Below are 27719 nucleotides of genomic sequence, written 5' to 3' on the forward strand. Positions count from 1 at the left end.
AAAATTCTAGAACTTTGCAGTATACATTTTAAGAATATGGGTTATTTACTTTATATCAAACACTTGTAGCATCAGATAGCAAGCAAATATAAAGTAGAGCATCAAGATCACATTAATAGTGTGTAAATGACTTAATTTCATATTTGACATGATTTATGTATATGACATGTTCTAAGTAAGTAGAGAAATTTTGACTTTGGCTTTTGCCATTAACACGATATAGATACTACATCCCTCCTTCCTCGAGCTTGGAGCCCAGACAGTTAGGAAATTTGAGATGTAGGAATAATGATGGTTTACATTGGATTGATATAATGTATGTAATGCATGGTAAATTTCAACCTTTAAAAATGAGTAAAACCGGTATTACCCACTGAGTTAGTTCTAGACCAGTATCTGATTGATTCAAATCCCATGTACTCTTTAGAACTATCTTACTTCCCTTACTCTTGGCTTTCTAGAAGTAGGTGACCTGCACACCTCACACTGCAGTCCGTCTTATGAATAATAAGAACTTTGTTATCGTAATACGTAGCATGAGCCAACACTGAGTTAAAAATAAACCAACTTTGAGATAAAAAACGTTTGTAAAACGTGTGCAATATAACTTTAAAATTAAACTATATAATTGCGTGTATTATAGTTCTGTGATTACCAAAGCAATAAACTGAATTTTTTAAATGTATTATTACTACAAGAAAGGTGATACAAATATGTTACATGGTATAGATATCATCACAATAGTCAATGAATGCAGATAACAAAAGCTTATGACCAAATACCTCAATGCACTTAAAGAATGTAAGATAAATAAAATGAAATGAAAGAAAGTAAAGGAAGAAATGAGCCAAGTCTCAACAGAATATATAGCAAATACAATGTAGGTAAAATAATAAAAAATAAATGATTGTTTACAATAAACAAACGAACTTATGAAAACTATTCTATTTGATTCACTGTTTATAAAATAACTCCCTTTAGAAAGAAACACTGTTCCATTAAAGATTATATTTACAAAACCTGTTGGATATGAGAAGAGTAAAACAGTTATAATAGTGTCTTGGTAATATAAAAGAATACTTGTGTAAAATAAATATAAGGAAACGTATTAAATGTGCTGATGGAACGTAGATAACGATTAGTTACCTGAGTCTGTAGTCTGGTGAGGCCACGGATCCACAGGATCTGGCCAGCCCTAGGCTTCTTGTCCGAGCCCTCCGCATCGTACTTGTCCTCTCCAAGGGCGATAGCCTCAGTGTACTGTTCAGGGTGGCCTCGGCCCCATCTGTGAACGCATTCAATAAACTTTGTTACTGGTCATTGCTAAAATCTTTAAAAAAAAAGCTACAAAATAATATTTGTATTCACCTCTCGACTTTTTAAAACTCTGTTCCTGTACCCTTCTCATATTTTAAAACCCAGCAAATAAAATTCACTGCCTTTTAAATAATCAGTAAATGATAACTGTTAACTTAAAGTATATTTGTGCGATACAAGTGTTTGGAGTTGAAAGCATTTACACTTATAACTCAAATACAAAGTGTCACTCACAGGAAAAACATTGTTTTTCACATTTAAAATAATGGAAAACTCAATATTCTCTTAAAGCTTTTCAGTCCTACAATTATTAAGGGCCTGACTGGTCCTTCTAAAATCGTGATATCATCTCTCTGTTCGTTTGGGTAAACACTCTTGATATAAAGGTCCTTCAAAGGTCAACAAAGTTGTCCTTACAGTCAGTTTGGTAAAAATTTCATAATGTACTGTTGGGGCCTTCAAACTTTGTTGTAACAGATTATTTTGTGTTGATAACTAATCATTACCACCCAATTACAAACCCAAAATTAAAATAAAATCCTCAAAAAATTTGTCTATCTAGGATACACAGAGTAAATAGTGTATAGTAATAGTGCGTATGTTTGTACTTACGATAAGATCTTGGGTATTCTCCTGGTGGGGACAGTGGTGACAACCTGGCCCCAGAGCAGAGTTCCCACCCCGAAGAACAGACACCAGCCCCATTGCTCCATAGTCAGGCTCTTTGTCGAAAACGCTTCTCGTCCAAATTGGATGATTACCACCTACAATATTCTGTTAGTTATCATATCATAAGAAACCCATCAACAGGATATAAAAACACTGGGTTATTTAATTCACAATTGATCAACATTGTTTTGTTATTAAGTGAAAAACAATCGCTTACCTGAGAAAGGGCAGTTCCGATCCATATGCAATAAAAAATTGGGTTTGTAAATAGGCCTTCAAAAACGTTTCGCTGCCCGTGGATCTTTCTTGCATTGATTTCATTGAACAATGTCATCATAACAAAGGTATTAAAAATAACGGTGAAGTGCTGACTGGGCTCTGCACCAGGTTTGGTGTTACGTCCTGTTGGGATGTCAAGCAGCTTGTCGCCTGCAAGAGAGAACAGTTTCAGTGGAGGAATATGAACACAAGAAGAGTTCCGAAGAAACTTTGAGCAGCCTGTGTTTATTACTTTTTCCATCACCTTGTAACACCATGTTGGACAAATTGATAAGATGGACTGACAACAAAACTGATCAATCCTGATCCTTTGGTCTGAGAGAAGATACATACATCTACACATCAGTGTTCTCTGGTTTGTCCTTTAGAAAAGGTCTACCTACTAACTTGAGAAGTAAACGGATTTTTCTGGACATTTGCCATCGTTCAGTTAAACAAGAAATCAGTAACACTATGTTTCGAGATCTGTAATTTGATCTCTTCTTCAGGTAAAATCAATCTTCAGTAGCCAATTTATGTCATTGATACAATACAACAAAAGTTTGACAAATATTTCTGGTTCAAAGAACAATATAATTATCAATATGGATTTCCAAAATGCTATTACAAATGCGATTTGTTATGTTGTTGTCTCTGAAAAATTTCTTGAATATAACATAATTAACAACGATATAAAAGAGACCACTTGATCATACTTTCTACAGTCAATTCTGTTTTAAAGTAATAGACAAGTGATTTCAATTGAACCAAAAGCATTTTGAATTACAGAACATTATTCTCTTACTGACTTGAGAAAAAGCTTCAAAGTTTTAGCCCACTTAAGCTTGAGTTCACTTGTGTGATATAAATATCAGTTTCACTATCGATATTACTTACCAACAAAAAGGAGAGCAAAGACTACTCCCAGTTGGTAAATGGCCTGACCAAGGATGTTCTTCATCATGGTTCTGGAGATGAGGGGCTTTGTGCGTCCATAAGGCTTGCGCAGTAGAAGGTCGGGAGTGGGCATTTCCGTGGCGAGGGCCAGTGAGGCAAGAGTATCCATTATAAGGTTCACCCACAACATTTGCACAGCCTGAAACAAAATCTCTGCTCAATTTCACTCAATGACTACTAAATAGCTTTTTCTAAAAGCCTAAACATTACTAATGTGCAAGTACCACTTTGCTCTTTGAAGCTGAGCAGCGAGTTTTAGTGAATATTAAATGCACACACTTTTTCAAAATCTTGCGTAATTTATATTAGTTGTAGTTACAAAAATAAAAAATTGCAAGTAAACACCGATTCCTATAATGTTTTTCTCTTCCTACATCAAACTTATTGTATAGATGAATTATAAAAGAAATCATGGTTCTGAGCTTCATTCTTTGTTGAGTTGGGTCTTTAATTCTTTTAATTAAAATTATTTATATTTAGTTCATGTCAGTAAACATTTAAATTCGTTAATAAACCCAAAAGGGGATTGTCAAACATAAACTATTAGAAAGCATTCTGATTTCCCTTGAAGAAGCCCCTATACTGACCACTCAATGCACATCTGACACAAACTGAATCTTCTGAACCTTTTTCTCTTCACTAAGAGAAATCTCTAAAATACATCAGAGACTCAAAAACAAGTAACTTTCTATAATGGCATTACCATAACAATGGATAAATGCAGGGTAAAACTACTAATATGTATCTAAACACGGGGAACAAAAATCTGTTTAGTTTCCTAGAATAAACTGACTGCATCGTTCTCCATAATTTTCTCAATTAAACTAGAGAAAATTCTGAATTTTTGGACTTAAGCCATTAACATTTGGAATGGTCACACTGTGTTTAGTTGGCATCACCAGCTGAGCGATGCTCGCTGACGAATATCAGCTTGAGACAAACTAACCTACATTGGGATGAATTATTTTTAGCCATAGGAGATCGTATATCAATCTTTTTCAGTATTAAATGTGTTAAAAGTATCTTTTTTTAGGTCATCCTACAATAGTGAAGACTCACATATCTGTCATTACATGCAATCAAGAAATCGTGAAGATTCACCACCTACACATGTAGCACTAGGATTCCTTTATCTTCTGTTTAAAAGAAAGCAATCATAACTGAAGACCAACTCAAGACTTGCTATTCTAAAGATAAAACAAAGCCTATCACTAAAAGAAAAGTAATTTTACAAAGTAAAAGAATTTTGTTTAATTGGAACATTTTGTTAAGTTACTATTTATTGAGCCAATATACTATTCTATAATAATTACAATAATACAGTTTAATGGCTTTTGTCCATCTCGAGCAATTTATTTTTCGACTTTATACCCGGTTTTTAGTTACAAAACTTGACTTAACTCACTCTTCAGAGCTCTTGTTTGATTGTGTACACATATATTATATCACTATATGCCTACTGACACATAAATCAAACTGCAAGTAATTGATACTGCTTTGTTTAAGCTTTAAGTAGAATTACTATTTAAACAATACTCTAATTTACAATACTTGCAGAGACCTTAATATCAATATTACAAGATTGCTAGCTGTGGTCGCCCCCCGGATTGGGTACAACAGACTTGTAAAAACACATACAGCTTGCGCTTCACATCTTCAAAAGGCTTAAACCCCATTTGAATTTGTCTGCACTTAATATCTTTACCATGTTTTACAGAACTTATTTTAAGACAATAATTTCAAATTCATTAAAATGTCCCATAGACAGTATTTCCTATTATAATACATGTGGAAAACAATTGCACTCAAGAAGAAAAATACTTATGATAGTAAATGCTTAAAGAGCAATAAATAAATATGTATGTAGGGTATTCAATACTGCTTCACAGATACAATTTTAGACTAACCTTAAATTAAAGAAAACGTGTATATTGCGTATAAATTTCTTTCAGATAACAGACCAAAGCTTTCTGATAATATCGGTAATGAAAATCGTTATTCTCTAATCATGAAAACGTCAGAGGATCAAATACAATTTTTGATTGTACCTTGAGGGGACTGTCTTGCACAGCACAAGCACCGATGAAGGCCACGATGACTGCCACTATATTGACAGTGAGCTGAAACTGAAGGAACTTAGCTATGCTGTCGTATACGTTACGGCCCCACATCACCGCTTTCACTATACTGCTGAAGTTGTCGTCTGTCAGGATAATGTCAGAGGCTTCCTTGGCTACGTCCGTGCCAGCAATACCCTGCACACAATCATACATACGTTTACTACAATAAACACTCACGTAATGGAAAATACGGAAATGGAGTTAGAATGACTTTGAATGTTTCGATAAAAAATAGTATTGAGCTAATATTAGTTATTTGCTCTTTGTTACCATTTCAGACACAAATTTTTTCACTATTTTTAACACACTTTTTTATTATTGAAGTGGATTTTTTAATTAATTAAAAAACTGTAAAATTCTATTCACCAGGACCTTATTTATACATTGACAATAGAAACCAGACAAACCAAGCTAAAAAAAAAAAAAAAAAAATCTGAATCATTTTTATCAAACAGGAATTTTTATAAAGTCTTCTTTCAACTCTTGGCAGAATAAAATGGCAAAATATCCGTGTGGAACCTGTACAATTGGAGTAAAACATAAAGGGATTTTATGCACTGGAAACTGCAAGCAGTGGTTCCATGCAGAATGTGTCAATTTATCCAATAAAGATTTCAAAAGTCTGACAAAAAAGAATCTACCTGACTGGAAATGTAGCAGCTGTCATATTGTATCGACTCAAAATAATGAACCTCACTCTTCACATGAACCCACTTTGGTAGGCAAGACTTCACCTTCAAAAACTAATCCCCTGAGCGAGTCACTCCAAGAACTTGAAAAAAACCTCACAGACTGCAGTGCACAAAGTAATGAAGAAAATTTGATTGTAGCTGCTAAAATAGGATCTGCTCTACTCCAAGAAAACAGTATTCTAAAAAAGGAAAACCTCAGACTTCTTGACAAATTGAGTAGTCTGCAAGCCAAAATAGAGGAACTTGAAAACTGTGAAAACAAGCATTTTTCAAATATGGAGAGGCTTCAAGAAAAGGTATCTGAGCTGGAAGCACAATTGACCAAAGAAAAACAATACTCAATTGAAGCTCAAGCTATCTTCGAAGATCATGACAGAAAACTGAACATGATGATTGACGACCATCAACAAAAAATTCAAGACTTGGAGAGTAAACTCATTACACTGAAGCGGCAGATACCTGAAAAAAGTAATAAGTTGTTTTGTAATGCAGAAACTCAAACTTTGACCACTTATTCTCAAACAAATACCACTTACCCCTCTCTTCTTCTGGAAATGGGTTATTTAAAAAATCATCACATCATTTTGGAAGAAAAGTTGAAAAATCTTGAAGCAACCGTAAAGAACCTAACAGTAACAAAAATCACAGAAGAGTGTGCTCCTGAATTGAAAATGCCAATACATAAAAATAAAACTCAGTTCAACAATATAAAGAAACCAGTTTTTAAGAATGAAGAGAACAAATTCAGTGTTTCCCTTCAAGTAAAAAAAATGAAAACCTCTGTTCCTAATGCAAAACCCCCTTTTGAAGACCAAACCCCCAAGTCACTTATAACATATACTCCAACCAACAAAAAGGAACCCCACCCATCAACTTATCCTTCAAGCACTGTGAAAGAAAGACTACCCCCGATGACTGCAAGAATACGACCTGACAATGAAAACCTGGAAGATTTTTTTACTAAGCACATTGAATACTACACTAGAATCAACCAGCACTATTTGAATATTTCAACCAGTCTGCACTCCAGTCCTGCTCATGATGTCACTGGAACGGGAGATCCCATTAACTCATTCTCAGAAGATAGAAACTGTTTTTTAGGCAACACTCAACAGAAGAAAATTATAGCCTAACAATATGTCATCAGAACATAAGAGGCCTGTCTACAAAAATAAACCGGCTAAATCACCTGTTAAGTGAAATATGCCCCAGCCTTGTAGTTTTAACAGAGCATGGCCTCAAACAAAGTGATATTGAAAACACAAAACTTGAAGGCTTCACACTTGTGTCTGAGTACTGTAGAAGAGAACATAAACTAGGGGGAGTAGCTATTTATTGTAAGGACAACCTAACAAATGACACAGAAGCAATTGACATTACTAACCATTGTGAAGAAAAACTATTTGAGGCTGCAATGGTTCATATCACAAACAATGGGAAGCATCTTTATCTCCTTGGTGTTTACCGTCCCCCAGGTGTAAATATTCAAACTAGCTTGGACATCCTATCGAACATCCTGGACCATTATCAAGCTCATAATAAGTCATTAATTCTGGTGGGAGACATAAACATTGACAGTTTAAAACCTAATAACCATGACAGCCTGATGCTTGAAAATGAGTTGGCAACACAAAATATGAGAAGAATTCCTCTCCCAGCAACTCGCATTACACCTGACACAAGCACATCAATTGACTGCATATGTACTAATATTCCAGACCATGACCTTAGTACAACAGTCTTACAAACTGGGCTATCAGATCATACAGCTCAAATGTGCAGTCTGGTCTTCAGCAAAAATAATACTACTTCACAAACTCTAAGGCGACAAATGGGTAGGAAAAACCTTGACCAGCTGAAATCCCTGCTCTCCATAAAAAACTGGGATGCTGTCCACAATGCCGAAGATGCAGAATCAGCCTTTAACACTTTCGAAGGAGCACTGCGAACTGCCTTGGACATATCTTGCCCACAAAGGAAGAACAAAAATAAAACAAAAAGCAAGCCTATTGACTACTATGACCGAGAATCAGCTGAGATCAAAGCTGCCTACTTACGGGCCCTGAAAACCTATGAATTAACTGGAAAGGCACAAGACAAAGCAACAATGGTAAACATAAAAAAGACGTATGACATCACACTAAGGACATTACAGCAAAATGCTAATGCACAGAAAATAATTACCTCTAACAATAAGTCAAAAGCTGTATGGGATCTTATAAACACAGAAAGAAATGCCAAACAACCTAGTCAAAACTGCCCTAAGCTCAACATCAACAATACAGTTGTTGACAATCCTATTCAGGTAGCTGACCAATTCAACACTTACTTTACTCAAATAGCAGAAGTAACAGTTCAACAGAGCAATCAACAATTGGGAGGCTGCAGACTGGAAGAGGATCAAAACCCTTCAAACACTCCTTTAACACAACCATTTTATCTGACTCCCACAACATGCAAAGAAGTAAATCAAGTCATACATAGCTTAAAAAACAAACCATCCAGTGGCATACACGAATTCTCATCAAAAACCGTAAAACACTGTGGAGAACTACCCCTCTCACATCCATAATAAATAAATCTTTCTCATTAGGGCAGTTTCCAACCAAACTGAAAGTCTCCAGGGTATATCCAAAGCATAAAAACGAACCAAAAACCGACCCAAAAAATTACAGGCCCATATCATTAATTTCAACTTTTTCAAAAATTATAGAAAAAATAGTACTAAACAGGTTAATGACCCATCTCAAAAATCAAGCCTTAATTACTGACTGTCAGCATGGATTCCAAAAAGGAAAATCAACTATTTCTGCCATCATAAGCCTTGTTGAGTCTATAATCGACAGCATAGATGAAGGACAATTTGTAACAGCCTTATTTTTAGACTACAGCAAGGCATTCGACTGTTTGAGACATGAGCTGATCTCTAAAAAACTTATAACTTTAGGAGTAAGAGGCTTAGAAAACAAATGGTTTGTCAGCTACCTTAAAGAGAGATCCCAAGTTGTAGACATCCAACATACTACAGCTGGCCTTACTACCATGTTCAGATCAGATCCTAAACCAATAACAAGAGGAGTTCCTCAGGGATCCGTGCTGGGACCTATTCTATTCATTTTGTTGACTAACGACTTCCCAGCTCTAATTCACAACTACAGTACCAGCTGCATAATGTATGCAGACGATACAACCCTCCTTTTAAAAAATGACACAGCTCAAGAATTGTACGACAACTCTGTTGCATCTCTTCAAAAAGCCATAGCCTACAGTAAACAAAATGATTTAGCAATAAACCCTGACAAGACAACACAAGTACATTTTAGCAGAAAAAAAATTCTACCCACTAGTATCCCCAATGTAGCAGTGGCTGATCAGATTAAGTTTCTAGGAATAACTCTAGATAATGGACTCACATGGGCAAACCATGTAAACAACATCTGCAATAAAGTCAGCACTGGTGTGTATATTGTTAAACGCATTAAATGGGTTGGCACTCAGGAAGCGGCAAAAATGGCATACTACGCTCTAGTAGAATCTCATATTAGATATGGTCTTACAATCTGGGGAAGCTCCTCGGGAAATCTGAAGAGAGTACTTGTACTACAAAAGAAGGCAATTAGGACAATTGGAAACCTGGAGTCACAGCAAAGCTGTCGTCAAGCCTATCAGACCCTAGGCATACTAACAGTACCTGCGCTCTACATCTATGAAGCCATTTTATATGCAGACACACTAAACCTGCAGACTCACATGGACCTTCACAGCTACCCCACACGCCATGCCTCTAGATTCGTCCTACCCCAACATAGAACAGCCCTCTTCGAGAAAAAACCGTCATACGTAGGCCAAAAACTGAAAAACGTCCTTCCAGACCACATCCGGACCCTGACTGGCAACAGACTGAAGAGCTTGCTTAAAGAATTCCTGTTGAAGAATCCTGTTTACAAGATAGAAGAGTTCCTGGAATTAATGAACACATCTCCTTAATTCTACTTATTGTAACTTGACAAATTACTGTTCTTAATGTTCATGTAATAAATAAATAAATAAATAAATTTAACATAAAAATACAAGCTATACAATTGATCAAATAAAGTACCCAAGTGGTAAACCTACCATTTCTAGATATATATGAACTCTGAACCAATCTGATACCCAAAGTCTCATAAAAACCAGTTTGACAGTAGTAAAAGATTAAAATATAAAAGTGAAGAATTGAAGAATAAAATAGATAGATACTATGTACAGAGCAAATTTGAATTACAATATGCAAACAAAGTAGCATAACTCAAATTTTTATTTCAAAACTAACAATCCTATTTTGTTTTCAACAATTCAACTCATACTAAATTGAAAATTATAGGATAGAAATATCCTGTAATGCAGGGTATCATGTAATATGGGAATTTTGACCAAGATGGTGAAACTTACCATGGCAAAACCGACATCAGCTTTCTTGAGAGCAGGGCCATCATTGGTTCCATCTCCGGTGACAGCCACCACTTCCCGACTTTCACTGATCTTGCTGTCGATGATACCCTTGACCAGAGTGTACTTGTCAGTTGGGGATGAACGAGCCAGTACCCTGAGTTTGGGCCACACTTTGTCCAGCAAATGTTGTTGCACCTGTCATCAAAGCACCTCTCAAAACACTTGTTCCATTCAATACGACAGTTACAGATCCACTCCAAGTTCATTGCACATAAAAGAGTAAAGAGCGTTATTTATAATTAGTTTACTTAATAGGTTTTAGTATCAGACACAATAACATTGCAATTTGAAGTTCTCATCAGTCAACTGCAATCAACTTACTTCACCATTTGCATCTCGGATCCGCCTATTGAATTCCTTGCCCTCCAGGATGAGGTAGTCGTCTCCTGCCTTGAGAATACCACACTTGGTTGCGATGGAACGTGCAGTGTTTATGTTATCTCCTGTGACCATACGCACCGTGATGCCAGCCCGCTGACACTTACGAATAGCGTCTGGTACCTACACACCAGTATTCATCATTTAGAACAAAATCACTTACTATTTTCCATTACAGTTGAGCTCAAAAAATTACTTTCTATATTTAATTACTTGAATTTCAGATATCTGTTTACTTTTCTTGTATAAAAACATAAACATACTACATTGTTATACTGTTTTCTCTTAATGTCCCACACTGCACCAAGACCAATGGTAATGGTAAAGGTATGGTGAAAAGGAAGAAGACCTGAAAACAGGTTGAAAAAATGAAATATTTGCACAAGACAAAAATTAAATAGCAAACTATTAATAAAGAGCTGGGGCAAAATAAGACGGGCAGCTATGATTTTTGAGTGACAAATCTGAGTACACAGATTCACCTTGTTTGTCCAACAGTCCGTATTTCACTGGAGAACAAGATTTTTATAAGAAGGTGGATATGGTGATGAGCAGAAATACGAAGGAAATCTAACAATAAAATAAGAAAGCACTGAAATATTTATCATGATTATATTTGGGGCCTAGAAAGTAACTGGTTTGTCACTATCCAGTGACATTACAAACGATAAGCTAAGAAATATAAACGAGGCCTTTTCCGTTTTAATGATGAAGTGAAGGGTAACCTACCTCTGGTCTGACAGGATCCTCAATACCGACAACACACAGGCCTGTCAAGTTGTTGCAGATATACTCTTCATCGTCCCAGTTGGGTTCTGTGTCGATGTGGACCTGGTTGATCTCAGCCTTGCCCGGCACAAAGTCTCGGTACGCAATGGAAATTGTACGCAGCCCGTCACAAGCCATAGGTTCAATGACGTTGCGCACAAGTCGATCTTGCATTTCACGTGTGAACTTCTCCAGATTACCATCTCTTCCGTATATGAAAGCGCACCTGAAATGAGAATTCTCATTTAACAAGTGACAACACGTTTAATGCAACAATTGGCTTTTATTTACAAATTGTGATCAAAGTACATAAAAATTTATATAATGCAATGTCAATTAATAACACAATACTCTGTTCATCTAGATGAAACTCACTTTTTGAGGATGATTTCTGAGGCACCCTTGGTGAAGAGTCTGTATCCTCCACCTTGCCTGGGGATCACGGTGGACATGGACTTCCTGACCGAGTTGAACGTGTACACCCTGGTGAACATCTCCTCTGGCATGTCATCCCGTATCGTCTGGTAGCTCTTGCCCAGACCCAGCACAAAGCCCAGCAGTGCGCACTCTGTCTTGTTACCCACTTGCTTGTGCAAGTCCGCGTTATCCTCAGAAGGCTGCAATGCAGGACAAAACACTGTCAATTTCATAACTATTGGAATTTACAAGTCATATGCATTTATCGTGGAAGCCATTTGAGAGAAAAGTACTGTTAACTCCTCTTTGTTCTTGTACATAGCAATTTAATTTTTGTGTAGATATGAAAAGTAGGGAGTAGTCTCACTGTAGAATTTAACTTTTCAGAGCACACAGCAACCCACTAATTTGAATATCATCATTCCACACATCTCAATAGGTGTATCTATTGATACTCTCAAAACTCAATTAGGTTAAAAAAGAATCTTCATGTAACCCTGAATTTAGTCAGTCCAAGTTGATATATGGCATGTTAATTATCATAAAAAGCTTGCAATGCTGACAGGGAAACCCCAATTAAAATAATTTTATGGGTTTGTACAAAAAAAACCACGCACCATGACTTTCACACTTACCATGATACGTGAAGTGTAAGCTGAGTTGATTGATATGCCATGGATGATGAGATTTGCGACATTTGATGGAATGGTAGAGAATTTTGGTGTTGTTTTGCTCAAAACTTCACAGATGTATGACTGCACGACCGTCATCCTGTGGACAGAAATGTAACAGAGTGTTAAATGTAAAATTTTAAATCTTTATTTATCAATTTGCAATAGATTTCTCACAGGTTTGGTAACAGATAAAAACAGAGTACAAGCCCAACAGATATTTACCACTATTCAATATTATTGAAAGTTGAATGTTATTATTTGAGGAAACATCGGTAAGTAAGTATTATAACATTTAATAAACTCTGAGGGAACTGCTCCCAGATTTTTATGAAGAAACATTCTATTCTCTCAATTTTCATGATTTTCCCATCAAGTTAATCAATTACCACAGATGGCTGACCACTTATTTTTTCATAAAGGAAATTAGTGTAACCTATCAGAAGCAAACAACACAACAATTTCCTTATGATACTATCACTAATTTGTTCTATTCATAAACTAAATACAGTTCACAACGGATGTCTGTAGATTTCATTTTTTTTACCCACAGAAATCAACATATGGATCGCATTACACAGTCGATGAGATTGTCAATTGCGGTGGCCAAATTCTTGATAGCAGCGGTCATTGAATTAGCAGCATGCGCAACAAACTTGCTGATCATCATGGCAACTGACAGAAGCCTACTACGTTAGGCTAGGCTACCCGACACCAAGAGTACACATCTGTCACACTCCTTCACAAAATATAAAGCTTTAGTCTATTAGTAGATTTTAAAATGTTGTAAATAATTGTTGTAAACACATTTTATTCTTTAAATGACTACTTAACCTGTGATATCAGTACTTTAATTTTTTAATAATTAAGATTTTGTTAATAGTTATATCTCCTGTTATTTAATTATTGTTGTTAAATTTATTTTATTGTTATGTTTATTAGTAGTATTGTTATCTATTTATTGTTACTTTTTATTTGTTTTATTGTTATTTATTACTATTTAATTTATATTGTTTATAATGTTTTAGATAAGTTATATATATTTAACAAGATGCTTCTATCACCATATTTACTTTTATTTTCTTTTTAATTAGCAAATTGTGGCGTTATTCACATTTACCATGTATATATAAAATGTACTTATTTTGTATATTTCTAATCATTACACTTGTTTTATGGGATTTTAAAGGTGTGATAGGAGTAGGCCATTTAGTTATAAGTGCTAAAAGACAATAAAGATTTCTTGATTCTTTAGAACTTATTTTCTGTATTATTAAGTTTAAACTCTTTCCAAAATTTACAATTCATGGTGATACAATGAGTACAAACAATTAAGGAATTAACGGAGGGAGAGAGATAGAAACCATCAATTTAAAATTTCATATGATACATTGCTATTAACATATTCAGTCACCACTGTGTTTTTTCTACAGCAAGAGTGTTAGTCATATGATAATACAGTAACATCACCTGTTAGTAGTGAGTGTTCCGGTCTTGTCCGAGCAGATGGCAGTTGCGTTTCCCATGGTTTCACAGGCATCCAAATGTCGAACCAAGTTGTTGTCTTTCATCATTTTCTATATAACAAACATGTTCAATTACTTCTTCCTATTTAACATAAACCTTTTCAACATGACAGAATACAATAAACCAACTTAGCAGTCTAAAATACCACTTCCATAAATTAACTGTACGATAAATGTATCATATTATGTATGTGTTAATAGAATTTGTTTCATGAGAGATCACTGAGTTTAAGTTTAGAAACTGTGGTGACTTGAAGTACGGTGATGATTAGAATTAGAATACGTGATGATGCTACACTCTTGTAGACCTGGCTCGATTTGATACTAATATTCTTATAAATTCAAACAAATCATATACCTCAGTGGTAATTTTTACAAGTTATATTTTCTATACAGAACAAAATGTGCAGCCTCCCTGATCGTGCGGACGTTACCTTGACTGAGTAAGCCAGTGAGAGGGTCACGGCGAGGGGTAACCCCTCAGGCACAGCTACCACCAATACTGTCACACCGATGATCAGGTGCCTCACAAACTCACTGATGTAAATATTCTTCCATGGCTTGTTCTCGATGACAAATGTCCTTATGCAGAACTGGGTAACCAGAATGACCACTGTCAGTACAGCAATGGTTGATCCTGTCGGACAACATAACATAGAATAAGTCAGTGTTCCTTTCCAGTTCTAGTACAGTCACGTTAACCTAACATTACGTTTCACCGAATACGATAAGGTAATGGCTGAAAAATCATAGCAATATTTATCTACAGTGCACTTAGTCAATACTGTACCAAATATATTTTACAGTACCACACACTTAAATATTTGCATAAATATGTACATAATATAGTAAAGTAACATTTACTAGGAATACTGGGTTTGATTAAAAGGTTCAGACTAGTATACATGGTGCTTTCCTTAAGCTCCTTTTGCAAAACTATTTTGGTTTCACCATTTCTCTCACCCGGCCATCCCTGAACCACTTCTGTTACTATAGTACTGTAGTCAGTAGACACTGAAATCTCTAGCACACCATGACTACTAAGCATGGTTCTATCTGTTTTGGCCTTTTGTAGTGATTTTACCTTAATCGAGAAACGCAATGATTTTATAAAGTAACTTATATTTGAACCCAAAAAGTATTGAAACAGATCTTTTTTACCATTTTTTAAATGATAAATCGTGCTCAATTCAGAAACAAAAAACAACGTAGACAGTAAGCTTAAAATTTTAAATTAATTGAATTACTATACTTACAATCCCTTTCTGTACATTATTTATGAATGATCAATAATAATAGTTATATTCTATTTTATTTGTACCTGTTTGTTTCATATAGTCGCTTACTATCATGGATTTAGTGTGATCATAACAAAACTGACGTCATACATGTATAAGTCTAAGCAAAGATTTTAACCAGTTTCAAAACATTTGTTATAAAACATTTACACCAGATTATAAACCATAAGGTTTAAAAATAACTGGGCTGACATTGATAGCATGAAACAACAAACACAATGGGGATGGAGTCGGGTGGACGGATCATGTTACTTCCTCTCAACAAAATACTCATATTTTCTTTCCAATACTCACTTTTATACAGTGCTACTTGAAGTGGTTTATGATCTGATGTAAATATCTTATATCAATATGAAGTGTGCCTTAAAATTAAACGGACCATTGTTCCTATATTGGAATAAGGAACAAAATAAGGCCGAGAGTGGGGTCAGGTCCTCCCTACCTTGCACTCGAGTTTTGTCTACCAACTCACGCAATCCACTAGTAAGAGTTGAATGTGGAGTGTTCGAAAAATGCTGAGACCTCAGACGTGAAACTGTGTCTGAGTAGAACATCTGTTAGAAATTTACAACAGTAAGAATCTGATTACTCAAGCCACTGGGTAAACCAAGACGAAGATATCAGGCTTGTTCTTGATGAGCGTAGAACACTGTGGCATCTACTGGCTGTTGGTAGTGAGAGCAATAATGGTACAGGGTTAGAACGCATGTATTGGTTACAGCTTGGTAGTACGTGACATAATTTATTGTATAAAGAAAACATTAGCTTTAATCAATATAAAATAAGAAAACAATAAGAATAACAATAAGAATTTTCAAAGGAAAATGTAAATTAAGAAACTTTCTATAACTGTTTGGCCAAAATACTGAATTTTTAACAATGTTAATCAAAACAAGTGGCACCAGTATGCTGTGACAGTGAAAAGAGTTATAACATTTTCCTTGTAACAATATTTAACCTCCTCTTAGAAGGGTAGAACCTTTTCTACGTTCTTTAATTATTTCAAGAACTGAAGGTTTTCAAACTTCTGGAAGAAAAAAAAGTCTGATTTTGTTAGCAGTAGAATTGTATTAGCACTGAAATGATATTTTGATAGAAAATACAACAGAGAACAGGCAAAACACAAGGGTTTCCCAATTCCTGAAAATACTGGACTCTCTCTTAGACAGATATTCACGTACCTGCGTAACCTATCTGGATGGCTAATTTGGTGAGTTTGGCTTGCAGGACGGACTTTTCCTTCTTGTGGTCCGCAGCACCCTCATGAGGCACCTTGTCGCCGCCGCTACCACCACCATCGATGCGTGGTGCACCGTCCACTCCAGCGTGGTTCTCCGCTGCTGCGACGCCTACAGGTCCGGCACTCACGTGACTGTTGCCGGTCACCGGCGCTTCCTCATCGACTCCACCTATTAACAGACCCGACTCTTCACAGGTTGCAACTTTTGAGATTTTATCAGTCTCATTAATAAAGATGAACGTGACACGTAACACATTGAATGATTTTCATTCAATATGGCAATTTTTGCCCTTGCAAAATGTTTTTCTGCTTTGCGTAGTTCGCTAAGAATGAAATGTTTTATACATCGCTCCTTTGAAAGTAATGTAGTATTGTTTTATTACAATCACTTTTGTCTTATTTATTTAACTCATACAATCATTTGAAATATACTTGTTGCAGCCAACGTTTTACTAATAATTAAAAATTGAAGATTACAAACAATTGTTTTATTTACATGAAATTAAACATTTGTTTTTATATGAACATTTAAATTAACATAATTAATAATACATTTGACATTTATTTGTGTTTGAATAGAATTGTTAAAGCTAAATGAACTTAAAAGATTGTTCGCTTACACTGAACCAAATTAATTCAGCATAGTAACACAAGAACAACGTCTCAGTAATTCACTCGAGAAAGGAATAAAGAACAAGAATTTAACTGATTATTTTATATTTCTTAAAGTTGGAAAAGTACTTGACTTCCTTGCCTTGCCTTTGAATTTTTTATAGTATAGAAATTTCACCAATAGAATTTACAATTTTAAAAAATCAACACGGAAGTGGCTTTGTAATTTTTATATTTTTTAATGTCTAAAAATTCATAAATATCTGCAAATCTATTTTGAATACATTTTAGTGAACAGTGAGTTGCCCTGCTATTCGCTACTAATTTAAAGACAGTAAAATTTATTTTCATTTTACTTTTAAATTCTAAATAAAAACTGTTGTAAAATACTATTTATAATATTTTGACAGCATTTTAAAATAAATTGTATGCAACTTTATATCAAATGTATTTTGTTATTTTGTACAGCAAACTTACCTATTTAGGTAAATTCTAAAAACAGAGGTTTGAATTTGTATTTTTTCTTTTTTCAACAAATATTAATAATGGTGAAAATATGTATTTTTGTTAAAAAAACACACATACATTATTCCAAATTTGATCAAAATAACAAGTGTAAAATATTATTATAAGGATAATAGAAAATTATAATAATTATAGGCATGATTACAAGTAAAGCTGGGAACCCCTAGGCCCAGAGTCCAGTTGACATTAAAGAACAAGATGTAAAAGTAATATAACAATGAAATTTTTTTTATTTACGAAAACCTAATTTGTGCCATTTACAGATAAGTAATCAATATTAATTATTTTGTTAATTACTGAAGATCTTATGTAACGTTTACATGACAGAGAGGAGCCAGTTTAACCATGTGTTTACTGCATATTTACCATCTGTATTATTTTAAACTAATGTTTTACCACATGAGTAAAACGGTTTGTTAGTGAATATGTCTAACTATATATCTTAATGGATATCTAGATTATTTATTGCTAAATGTTAAATCTTTAACATAACATCAAATATTACTAAAAAAGTTGTACTTCTTCACTTGTTTAGAGAAAGGCAAAAAGTATTTACTTATTATGAATGATGCCACTAAACATGTAAAGATACAATACAAAACACAGGTACATTTTTTGAACAAAAAAAATTTCAAAATATTTTTTGTTAAGAAATATTTTTCTAATTTTGAGAATGACAGCTATACAATATCTATATATTATTGGAATACAAAACACAAAACATGAGATATATCTATAAATTATTGAATTAATTGCAACATATCAAAAATATATACAATTATTTAGTTAAAATTAAACATTGTTTGCTCAGTTAGTTGGTTTCAAGCACAAAACCCTGTTTTATATTAATGCACAGGTTGTTTCTTTTACATAAATGGATAAACGTTCTTATAAATTTGACCCACTCACAAAAGTTGATATTTCAATTTATTTAATAATAAATTGACCAAGGTGCAAAATGCTATCCCCTTATTTTGTTTAAAGTTCATTAATGATAATGGATGATTTGAAATGATAACAGAATTATCGTTATATTTGCCATCGTTAAATGTCAAATAAACAATACATATCTACCGATTGTTCTACCAAGAGATGAATAGAGTGTGATCTTTTCCAGATCTCACATACATACCTGTTTATATATTCATACTGAATAGTTAAAAACATATAGAAAACCAAGCAAGATAAGACCATACATAGGATCTTTCTCGTATAATTTGACTTAAAAAGTCATGTGATAAAATTGAGTCATTTTTGGACACTTCATATCCAATTATATCTAAAAAGTGAACTGCAATAACTTAGAACAATTACAACACTACACAATGCTTACTATGCCTTGACATAATGTATAACGTTCAATTAGTTTTTCATGAGTTTGAGTTATAATGTCAGACAAAGAATGCAGAATATTTTGTGAAATAGTTGGAATAAATGTAATGTTGCTATTATTGCAAGGTTATACACTTTACAGTGTACTGTAGCTAGAATGCTAGCTAGAACTGTAATTCTAGTTAAAAAAAAATTGTCGTTTCTACAATGATAATGGGGACAGTTGGGGTAAATGAATTTAGGGAACTAATCCTGCAGAACTTTATGAATGATCCATACTATTTCGGTTTATCAGCCTTGCAGTAAAATGGTTGATATAATAGTAAGGCAGTAAAATAAAACTGCATTAAACAACCTTTTGATTGATCCTTAATTTTTGGCCACAGTGTCTAGAAGTAAAGTTCTGGAAGGGAGACAATGTTGTGGAAGAATGAGACAGAGATGGTGGAATCAGATAAGGTCGATATGGAGAGTACGGAAAGTAACGATGAAAACATAGAAGACTGGTCAATATGGAGGGGATCTAATGGAGTGGGTAATGGGTAAATTCCAACTTAATTATAAATGGCCTTGAGGGTAGAAGATTAAGACAATACTGTGTATCTGAGAGTAAATGTTAACAATACATTATGAATAAACAGCAAAATTTGCTTACTGTGATGGAATGTAGCTTTTCTCTCAGCTTTTTGAGACTAAATTTAATATATAAATTTCACATTTTGTAAGTTACTATTTAGGAATATCCCATCATCCAATATGCAATATAACAATGGTTATTTCAATTACAAGAAATAGTTAAACTCATTCTTTACAAAAGTAGGTTTAAACTGAATATTTAAAAATATTTATATTTTTTAAGAATAATTTATTATTTATTTATTAGAGTTTCCAACAAATATATTATAAAGCATAACAATTCTAACCAAATCTGATGGCTAAATGGGGACACTCAGCCTGTATAAGGCAGAAGATTACACCCCACTTTGATATTTACTGTATCTGTATCTCTGACATCATATGTTATCTCCGTTTTAAGTTTAATATATACTGATTATGCATGCAAATATAAGAAAATAGCACTGAAAACAAAAACAAAATACCTTATTTAAAAATTAATTACTGCAAAAATAGTGTTTAATGAAAACAAATAAGTAAATTGCAGCAATAAAGATGTTTCCAGATCATTTCAAATAAATTTAAGTAGCAAAATGTTAATAGATAAGTTGATTGTAAAAGTTAAAAAGCAAAAAGATGAAAATTTAAATGTGTGAATTTAACATATACAATTAGTATTTGAACTACTGCATTAAGATTCAAACTTCTAACAGAAAAATTAAGGAAAAGTAAAGCCCAAAAGAATCACTAAGGCTTAGAGCATCTACAATAGATAGAAAAGTTCATAATTTTAATTTCATTAGCAAGATAAAATTTTAAAACGTCATGCTATGATTTATAAATATTGTAAAAAACAAATACTAAAGAATTTTACAATGAATAAAAACACCACTGTTGAATTTGAATTTGCATAAGAAATTCAGTACCGTTGGTTTTACAAACTGTTAACAAACGTTTAGTGAGAATGACACAAAAATGATGTTTTGAAAATTAATTTAAAATTATAAGATTTTTAATACATTTTATTGACCTTATTTAGATGCCATACTGTGTATTGTTCTGTACTGGACCAATACAATTCGAATAAATGTGTTCATGACGTAAATGTGGGTATAAACTAATAAAACAATGTAAGTATGCAAGTGTCACAATTTTATGCCATTTTTTTAATCACACTGACTTGTGACACAATCGATTTTAAAATCGTCTCAGGGGTTAAGAGTATTGTTATTATTACAATATTAATCCCAACTTACGATAATCCTGTACTATAGGCTAAAATAACTTAATCTCCAACAATTTAACTATTAATCTTCATTTTGTTATATGAGGGTATTTAACAATATCTATTAGTTTATGAAAACCAAACAAATGTTTTTGTAATTTATTATTGTTAAATAAATATATCATGGTTATTGGATTGGATGACCTCAACTGCAAAAATGTAGGCACCCTGGTACGAGTAAGAAAACTGGTACATGTGAGTTCGCTGATATCAGTGGGTATACTGGTACAAGTGGGGACACAGGAACATGTGGGTACATTGGTACAAGTGTGTCCGCTTGTACATGTGGGTGTCTTTTGTGAGAGACTACACCATGTACACGAAGCACATGGATATGGATCATACCAGTTCTGTCTGAAAGTGGCCTAATGCTTTTACAGTTGTGGTTCCTTCCATTTTACCGTTAAAATGAAAATGAAAAAAATTACCTTTTTCTAAATACCTTTTCCTAAACTTGTGAAGAAATACCAAAGTTTATTATATAACACCTACAGTACATATTTATGTTAACTCTAGTTAGCTTATCAGCAATCTGTATTTAACTCAGCATGGTGAACAGTAGCACATACTTCATTTTTTAAACGCAGAAAGAGAGGTTAGTTTCCTACATACTTTGCATTTGTCGCCAATCGGTTTATTTAAAAATAATTAGTATCGTATTTATGTGAGCTTTAATTATTTAACATATTTAAGTACATTATGTTTTATAACAGATATACTATTTATAATAAAGATTGTTTTACTTTCGCTAAACATTATAGTAAGAACTACCAGGGTTCTATGAGATTAAAATAGAAAACATTGCAATATTATTATGATTCTTTAATTTATCATTGACTCTATATCTAATCAACGCATAGAAAATTTCGATTGTTTTACGACACATCTATATTAACACATAAAAACGTCACCAATCGGGACAACTGGAAACAATACAAACCAATATCAATAACTGTAAATTTACCTTTGGAGTAAAACGATGTGAAGTAACTTTTGAAGAGCCTGAAAATTTGCGAACCATCTACCACTACTTTGGGAAGCTGTGGTAATGCTAACAGCAATTCTACTTGGTTCTCTCTACTGCTTGCCCCTTACATGTTTAGTGTACGGAAGGGAGCAGCAGGTAGAGAAGGGCGCTAAGCTATACACAAATAATAGTGACAACTATAGCATTATTCAAAGCACTAATCAAGTCAGATCAAATCAAATTCAACTGTACGGTAACATCGAGTACAGAAACTACACAGCAAGGGCATGCTCTACAGATTCACGCTGCTGAGTTGTTATACAGAACGAGTTATTGTAATTCTATACAAGAAAAAAGCAAACCAAAGTCACCTGTCAAACTCTTCTTCTTGCGCATCTTTTTAGCTTCTGGTGATGGGGAAGCATGCAACAGGAAACGCATTAGTCAAACATAGAGAAACACCAAGGTACACACTTCACTTCTTCAGTACAGAGTGCCAAATCATTTTGTATGAATGGCAGGGAAAACACAAACATCTGACAGATAAATATGTAACTTATTGTATGAAAATTTATGCAGTTTTTATTTATTTACTGTGTTTTATAAGTGTTTAGCAGCAGTATTTTCATAGTGGTTATGTAAAAATGCACAGATATTTTCGTGGTAAAGCACTTTAGCTATTAAGTCAGACATTGACTTTAAAATAATAACATATTTAAGAACTTCTTTATCGTGTGATTTATAATAATGTTGAGAACATTTAGTATTTGGTTTACACTAAACAAACACATATAAAGAAAGAAAGAAAGTAGAGCAAAAATATGCAACATTAATAGAAAAAGGACATGTAACAACTCAGAACAAGTTGATATTGTATATATGCCTTGTTAACCAACACTTTTGCCACATTTCAACACAAAATAAACATGCAAAATTTGAACTTTATATTTCAGACTCATCATACCACAAGTAGGCAACACAAGAACAGCAGTGTATAATCAAAGTTGTTGAATTTCAACTAATTGAATTAACTTACATGTAATTAAAAACAACACAATAATTATTTTTATATCAATCGGAGACTGGCAGAATGGATCATGTTCTAATGATGGTCAGATATGTGTGTATATATTGTTTATAATCCAATTTCGCAGAATATTGGATCACAACAAACAACAAGTACGAGTCCATTAAAGATATATCATAAATTTTAAAACCAAATAGAATACAAAAGAAGAATCACAATTCAATTAATTATAAGAAGGGTCCTGAAAATTTACTTGATGTTAAGGAAATATATAATATAAAAGCTATTGAAAAAGTTAGACAAATTTAAAATCTACACACATTCTATGACTTCTGGTAACCAACCCAGACATTCTGTTTTTGCCTAATCATATATTTATTTGTTTAAATTTGTTGTCAAAATATCCATTAAATTTTGAGGTATTTAATACTGTGGAAAGGTTTAATCCCAAAAAAATAACCATGAACAGAATGTTTAAATGCTGATTTGTTTAATGTACAATTGTAATTTGTATTGTTAATTATTTTATTTATAGGTATCTTTATATTATGAGTTTAATTTAGGTGCAAATAAAACTAGCTAACTTAAACAAGCAACTTAGCGGTTAGTTTTAATTCTTTTTTATATATAAACTGCTAATTGCTTTATTACTTTACAATTATTAAAATAAATTTACAGAAAGAATGTTCTAAATTGTATACTTAAAATGATGTGATGATTTTTAGTAAGACATTTTAAAGAAAGGTTTTTCCATTGAACAGAAACAATTATAATTAAACCATGAAATGAAATACTGTTATGTAAAAAAATTAACACATATAACATTAATAACAAATTACATCAAGTTTGTTTTACAATTAGAATATTCAAACCCATATGCATTACGGTTATGTAGGTAGGCATGATCTTAAAAAACTATCATAACTAAATGGAAACTTATGGAATTACATTAGAAGATTAAAAATTAATATAACTTATTATTTGTATTAAAAGACTTAATATTACAGTATGATAAGGACATAATAACAAATACCTATTTGAGAACATAAACAATGTAACTTCCAATACATTACATATCAGTAAACTTATTGCTTTTAATAAGGCAGCACACGACATAGCCAGGAACAGATCAATCAACAGATGAAAAGAAAATACGACAATGAATACTTAAAGTGTTACAATCTGTGTATTAACAGATGCCTTTAATAAGAGCCTATTAATAAAGTAAAAATTGGAAGGCTCCCATAAACATATATATTGTACTTCATCTCTTCCACCCACATCCCCCCAGTATTTCAATCCCTCTGAACAGTATTTCAATCCCTCTGAACAGTATTTCAAACCCTCTGAACAGTCTGTAGTCCCCTCCAAATCAGAATCCTGGCTACGTCTCAGAAGATATTCCTAAAATTGATTTTCCACTTAATCAATCACCCATCATTAATTAAAAAAAATACTGCATGTTCAAAATTAAATGACAAAATAATGAATTTTTGTGTGCAAATCTGTAAAGCAAAGAAATAATAAGCTTCACAACTTAACCCTTTCCTCTCAAGAGCCAGAAGAGACCTGTCACATAATGTAATTGCAAGAGCTCCGATACCCGGTTTGGCCTATTTACATCATTGCAATGCACTGACATTCTATTTCAGCATATGTAATTCCTTTATTAACCCCTAGCATTGCTATTGCTGCTACCACTACATCCATTCAGAATAATTACAAGAAACAAAAAATTTTGGTTTTAATTTTGATCAGTACAGCTGTCTGCTTGTATTGACGTTTGGTTTACTAAATAACTTTTTTTAATATCAAACTATATGCATTATTTATCTGTTCTATTACTATTGTTAATTCTTATTAGAATTTCTACTTATTTTATTCTTGTTGTAATAGTGATTTTTGAGGAATAAAACGGGTAGAGGTATGCACAATTTTTTACAAATCGCAAAATAGTGAATGAAACTTCGTTAACGAATTTATGATTCTTTACACTATACAGCATTGTTTAAAATTAAAACAAATCTTTTTTCTGACAGTTTTGATCTAAATTACACTGTCGAACTAAAGCAAAAGAAGTATGTGAAGACATTTTATTTTATAAAGTGGGGTCAGAACTCATAGACAAGTTTGTTTTACAATTTGTTTTCTTAAGAATAATTTTGTCTGAAGATGCTGTGTACTTGTTTACTATGTAAAACTGCACAAAATAAAAAACTAAACAATTCTCATTCTGTTTTCAGTTCAAGAGTTTTTTTATATGGCAAAGTTTGTTTCCTTCAATAAATTTTTAAAAAATGTTTAAAAAATACTTTAAATATGACGATTCTTATTTAGAATCCAGTGACATTTATTTCTATTTATAAAAAATCTCATCAGCCAGTCAGAAATGAAGAGAATATTTTTAAAGGTTTACAATATGCAGTTCTGTCTAAAATATTAAATTGACCTAACAGCAACAAACGGGTCCCGGACAATTTGAGTGGAAAGAGTTAAGAATATGGAGCAACATTCCATTGCTCCAATTTTCTCACTATCTCAGTGCAAATGAGCTGTATCAGAAGTTAAATGCAAAATTAACTGTACCAAAAAAATAATGGTCCCAATGAATGTTAAAAAGAATTTGATTTTTGTTGGAGTAGTCTGTTGTGGATAACAGAACAGTTATTTCAAATGTGTAAACAGTGAAACATTCTTGGAGCTTGATAATAAACAATGTAATCACCTCTATCTGTAGTTTACAATAAAATGATCCAAAACATTGACGAAAAACCTCATGAATACATTAAAAACATTCAACACTGATTCACACCACCTAAATTGAACACAGTGTATCTATAAACAGCACAATCCAAAATAATTGTGTAATTGTGAGCCGTATGGTTACGGCCCATAAAAAGTGAATCACACAACTCAGTGGATACACTTGAACTCAACACTCAATATAAACAAATACACACAAACCAGAAACAGCACAAACTTTCCAGCCCACATGCATCACCCCTGCAAATATTTCAGAGATGGTCCAAAAATTCATAATGGTTGATCATTGAAAACATCTAGTACACAACATTTATTTAATAACGTTTTTATTTATGGCTTCTTATTTTTATTGGGAAATGTTTACGATAGAAATGAGGTATACATATCATGAACAAGAGGTTCAATAATACACTGTTTGGTTTTATAATTGGCCGGAATTTGATCGTACTTATTTGTCGAATTTCTTTTAAAATGCCTTATACTTGAAATTGGCCAATTCAACTTCATTTCTTATTTGAATACTGTAATGAAGTATACAAGTCGTGGATTAAGTATCAGAATATACAACCTGCTATATTCTGTTAGCTAGTTGGATTGTCAGTGTTGACATTGAAAACCTCACTCTAAAGACTAACAAAAAAGGAAGAAGCATCTATAAAATGATATGAGCAGTGTAACTGATAACCATCTATTAAAAAAGAAAACGTTCTGTTCATTATCAACGTTTTGTTACCAACGAGACTCTGTTTCTGGCACTGTCCACTTTTTCAGCATATCATCCATTCCTGTTCTTGGATTGTACGCCAAAACTAGTTGCAACATTTCTTTCCACGAGTCAATAACTATTTGTCTTTTTAAAATTAATAATTCTCAAGAGGTTAAGCCATCTTTAGTTTTGCTAATGTGTCCATTAAGGGTATGTGTAATTTAAATCAATAATTTATGCTACAGATGCATCGAAAAAGGCTCAGAACATGAATAAGCTGTAATGGATGATGGATTTCATTGTGTTGTATCAACAATGTGCAACGTTTCTTGGACTACGGTGATATTTTCATCCTTTATACTTCTTCCTCTGGCAATGTTACTCTGCCTAAAGCCTCAGCTTTCTTCAGCTCAGATTGATTCACTGTTTGTTGACAGAAAAGTCTTCCCTGATAGTTAGAGATAACAGGTTCAAATCTTGTCTCTGACCTATTTCATAAGATCCTTTACCAATTCAGTGACCCAAATTGATGAGCAAGATAAGAATAAAAAGGAGATCAACCTCTTCTTGAAAATATAACAAGAATGAATCTCATAATAATGTTTGTTGAGTATTTGAATCTGTCAAGGTCAAAATGTTTTGGACCTTATCCTTACTGGTTTGACCATTGACTTCTAATCTGATTGTTCTGTGTTGGTCTGGGAAGGTAAGAGGTACTGCCGAAATCTTCATTGATGGAGCAAGCTAGCTTAAAAATTCTCCTGTCAAGTTATTCTGCACCTTTTTATTTGGAGATAACTTATATTTATTACCATCAGTCAACATTCATGTTAGGTTAGGCCGATTTCATTCTTGGACTTAATTTAAAAGCTGCTGATAACAAATTAATTCTACAGTGAGCCTATGTAGAGAATAAGGTTAAAAATCATTGCAGCTTTTTAGACTGAACTAGTCCAGTGGGTGCAACAGCAACTTCAGTTTAATGTCTATCTAAACTTCAAGAAGGCTTTCAATATATTCTATTGTCATCTTCTTCAGAGGAAGCTTCCAACCTTTTGGCTTTCTACTATTCTAATTAGCTGCAT

At 33.2% G+C, this 27719-nt stretch overlaps 1 protein-coding gene across 8 annotated transcripts in view; it reads right to left on the reverse strand.

The window, feature by feature from the left end:
- Positions 1 to 27719, reverse strand: part of LOC124369891 (plasma membrane calcium-transporting ATPase 2) — a 348847-nt gene that overhangs the window by 59203 nt on the left and 261925 nt on the right. For 7 of the 8 annotated variants that reach the window (XM_046828043.1, XM_046828035.1, XM_046828038.1 and 4 more), the window contains 14 exons: positions 22510 to 22545; positions 16744 to 16971; positions 14699 to 14901; positions 14209 to 14315; positions 12703 to 12838; positions 12026 to 12267; positions 11612 to 11876; positions 10826 to 11005; positions 10445 to 10639; positions 5250 to 5456; positions 3142 to 3340; positions 2204 to 2415; positions 1930 to 2081; positions 1147 to 1285 (listed from right to left, as the gene is read on the reverse strand). In XM_046828043.1, the coding sequence (XP_046683999.1) occupies positions 1147 to 1285; positions 1930 to 2081; positions 2204 to 2415; positions 3142 to 3340; positions 5250 to 5456; positions 10445 to 10639; positions 10826 to 11005; positions 11612 to 11876; positions 12026 to 12267; positions 12703 to 12838; positions 14209 to 14315; positions 14699 to 14901; positions 16744 to 16971; positions 22510 to 22545 (2501 nt within the window). The remainder of the gene's footprint in view (positions 1 to 1146; positions 1286 to 1929; positions 2082 to 2203; positions 2416 to 3141; positions 3341 to 5249; positions 5457 to 10444; positions 10640 to 10825; positions 11006 to 11611; positions 11877 to 12025; positions 12268 to 12702; positions 12839 to 14208; positions 14316 to 14698; positions 14902 to 16743; positions 16972 to 22509; positions 22546 to 27719) is intronic. The other variant, XM_046828040.1, reaches the window with a different exon arrangement.

The sequence above is a fragment of the Homalodisca vitripennis genome, chromosome X, assembly GCF_021130785.1.
Source record: "Homalodisca vitripennis isolate AUS2020 chromosome X, UT_GWSS_2.1, whole genome shotgun sequence".
Classification (NCBI taxonomy): domain Eukaryota; kingdom Metazoa; phylum Arthropoda; class Insecta; order Hemiptera; family Cicadellidae; genus Homalodisca; species Homalodisca vitripennis.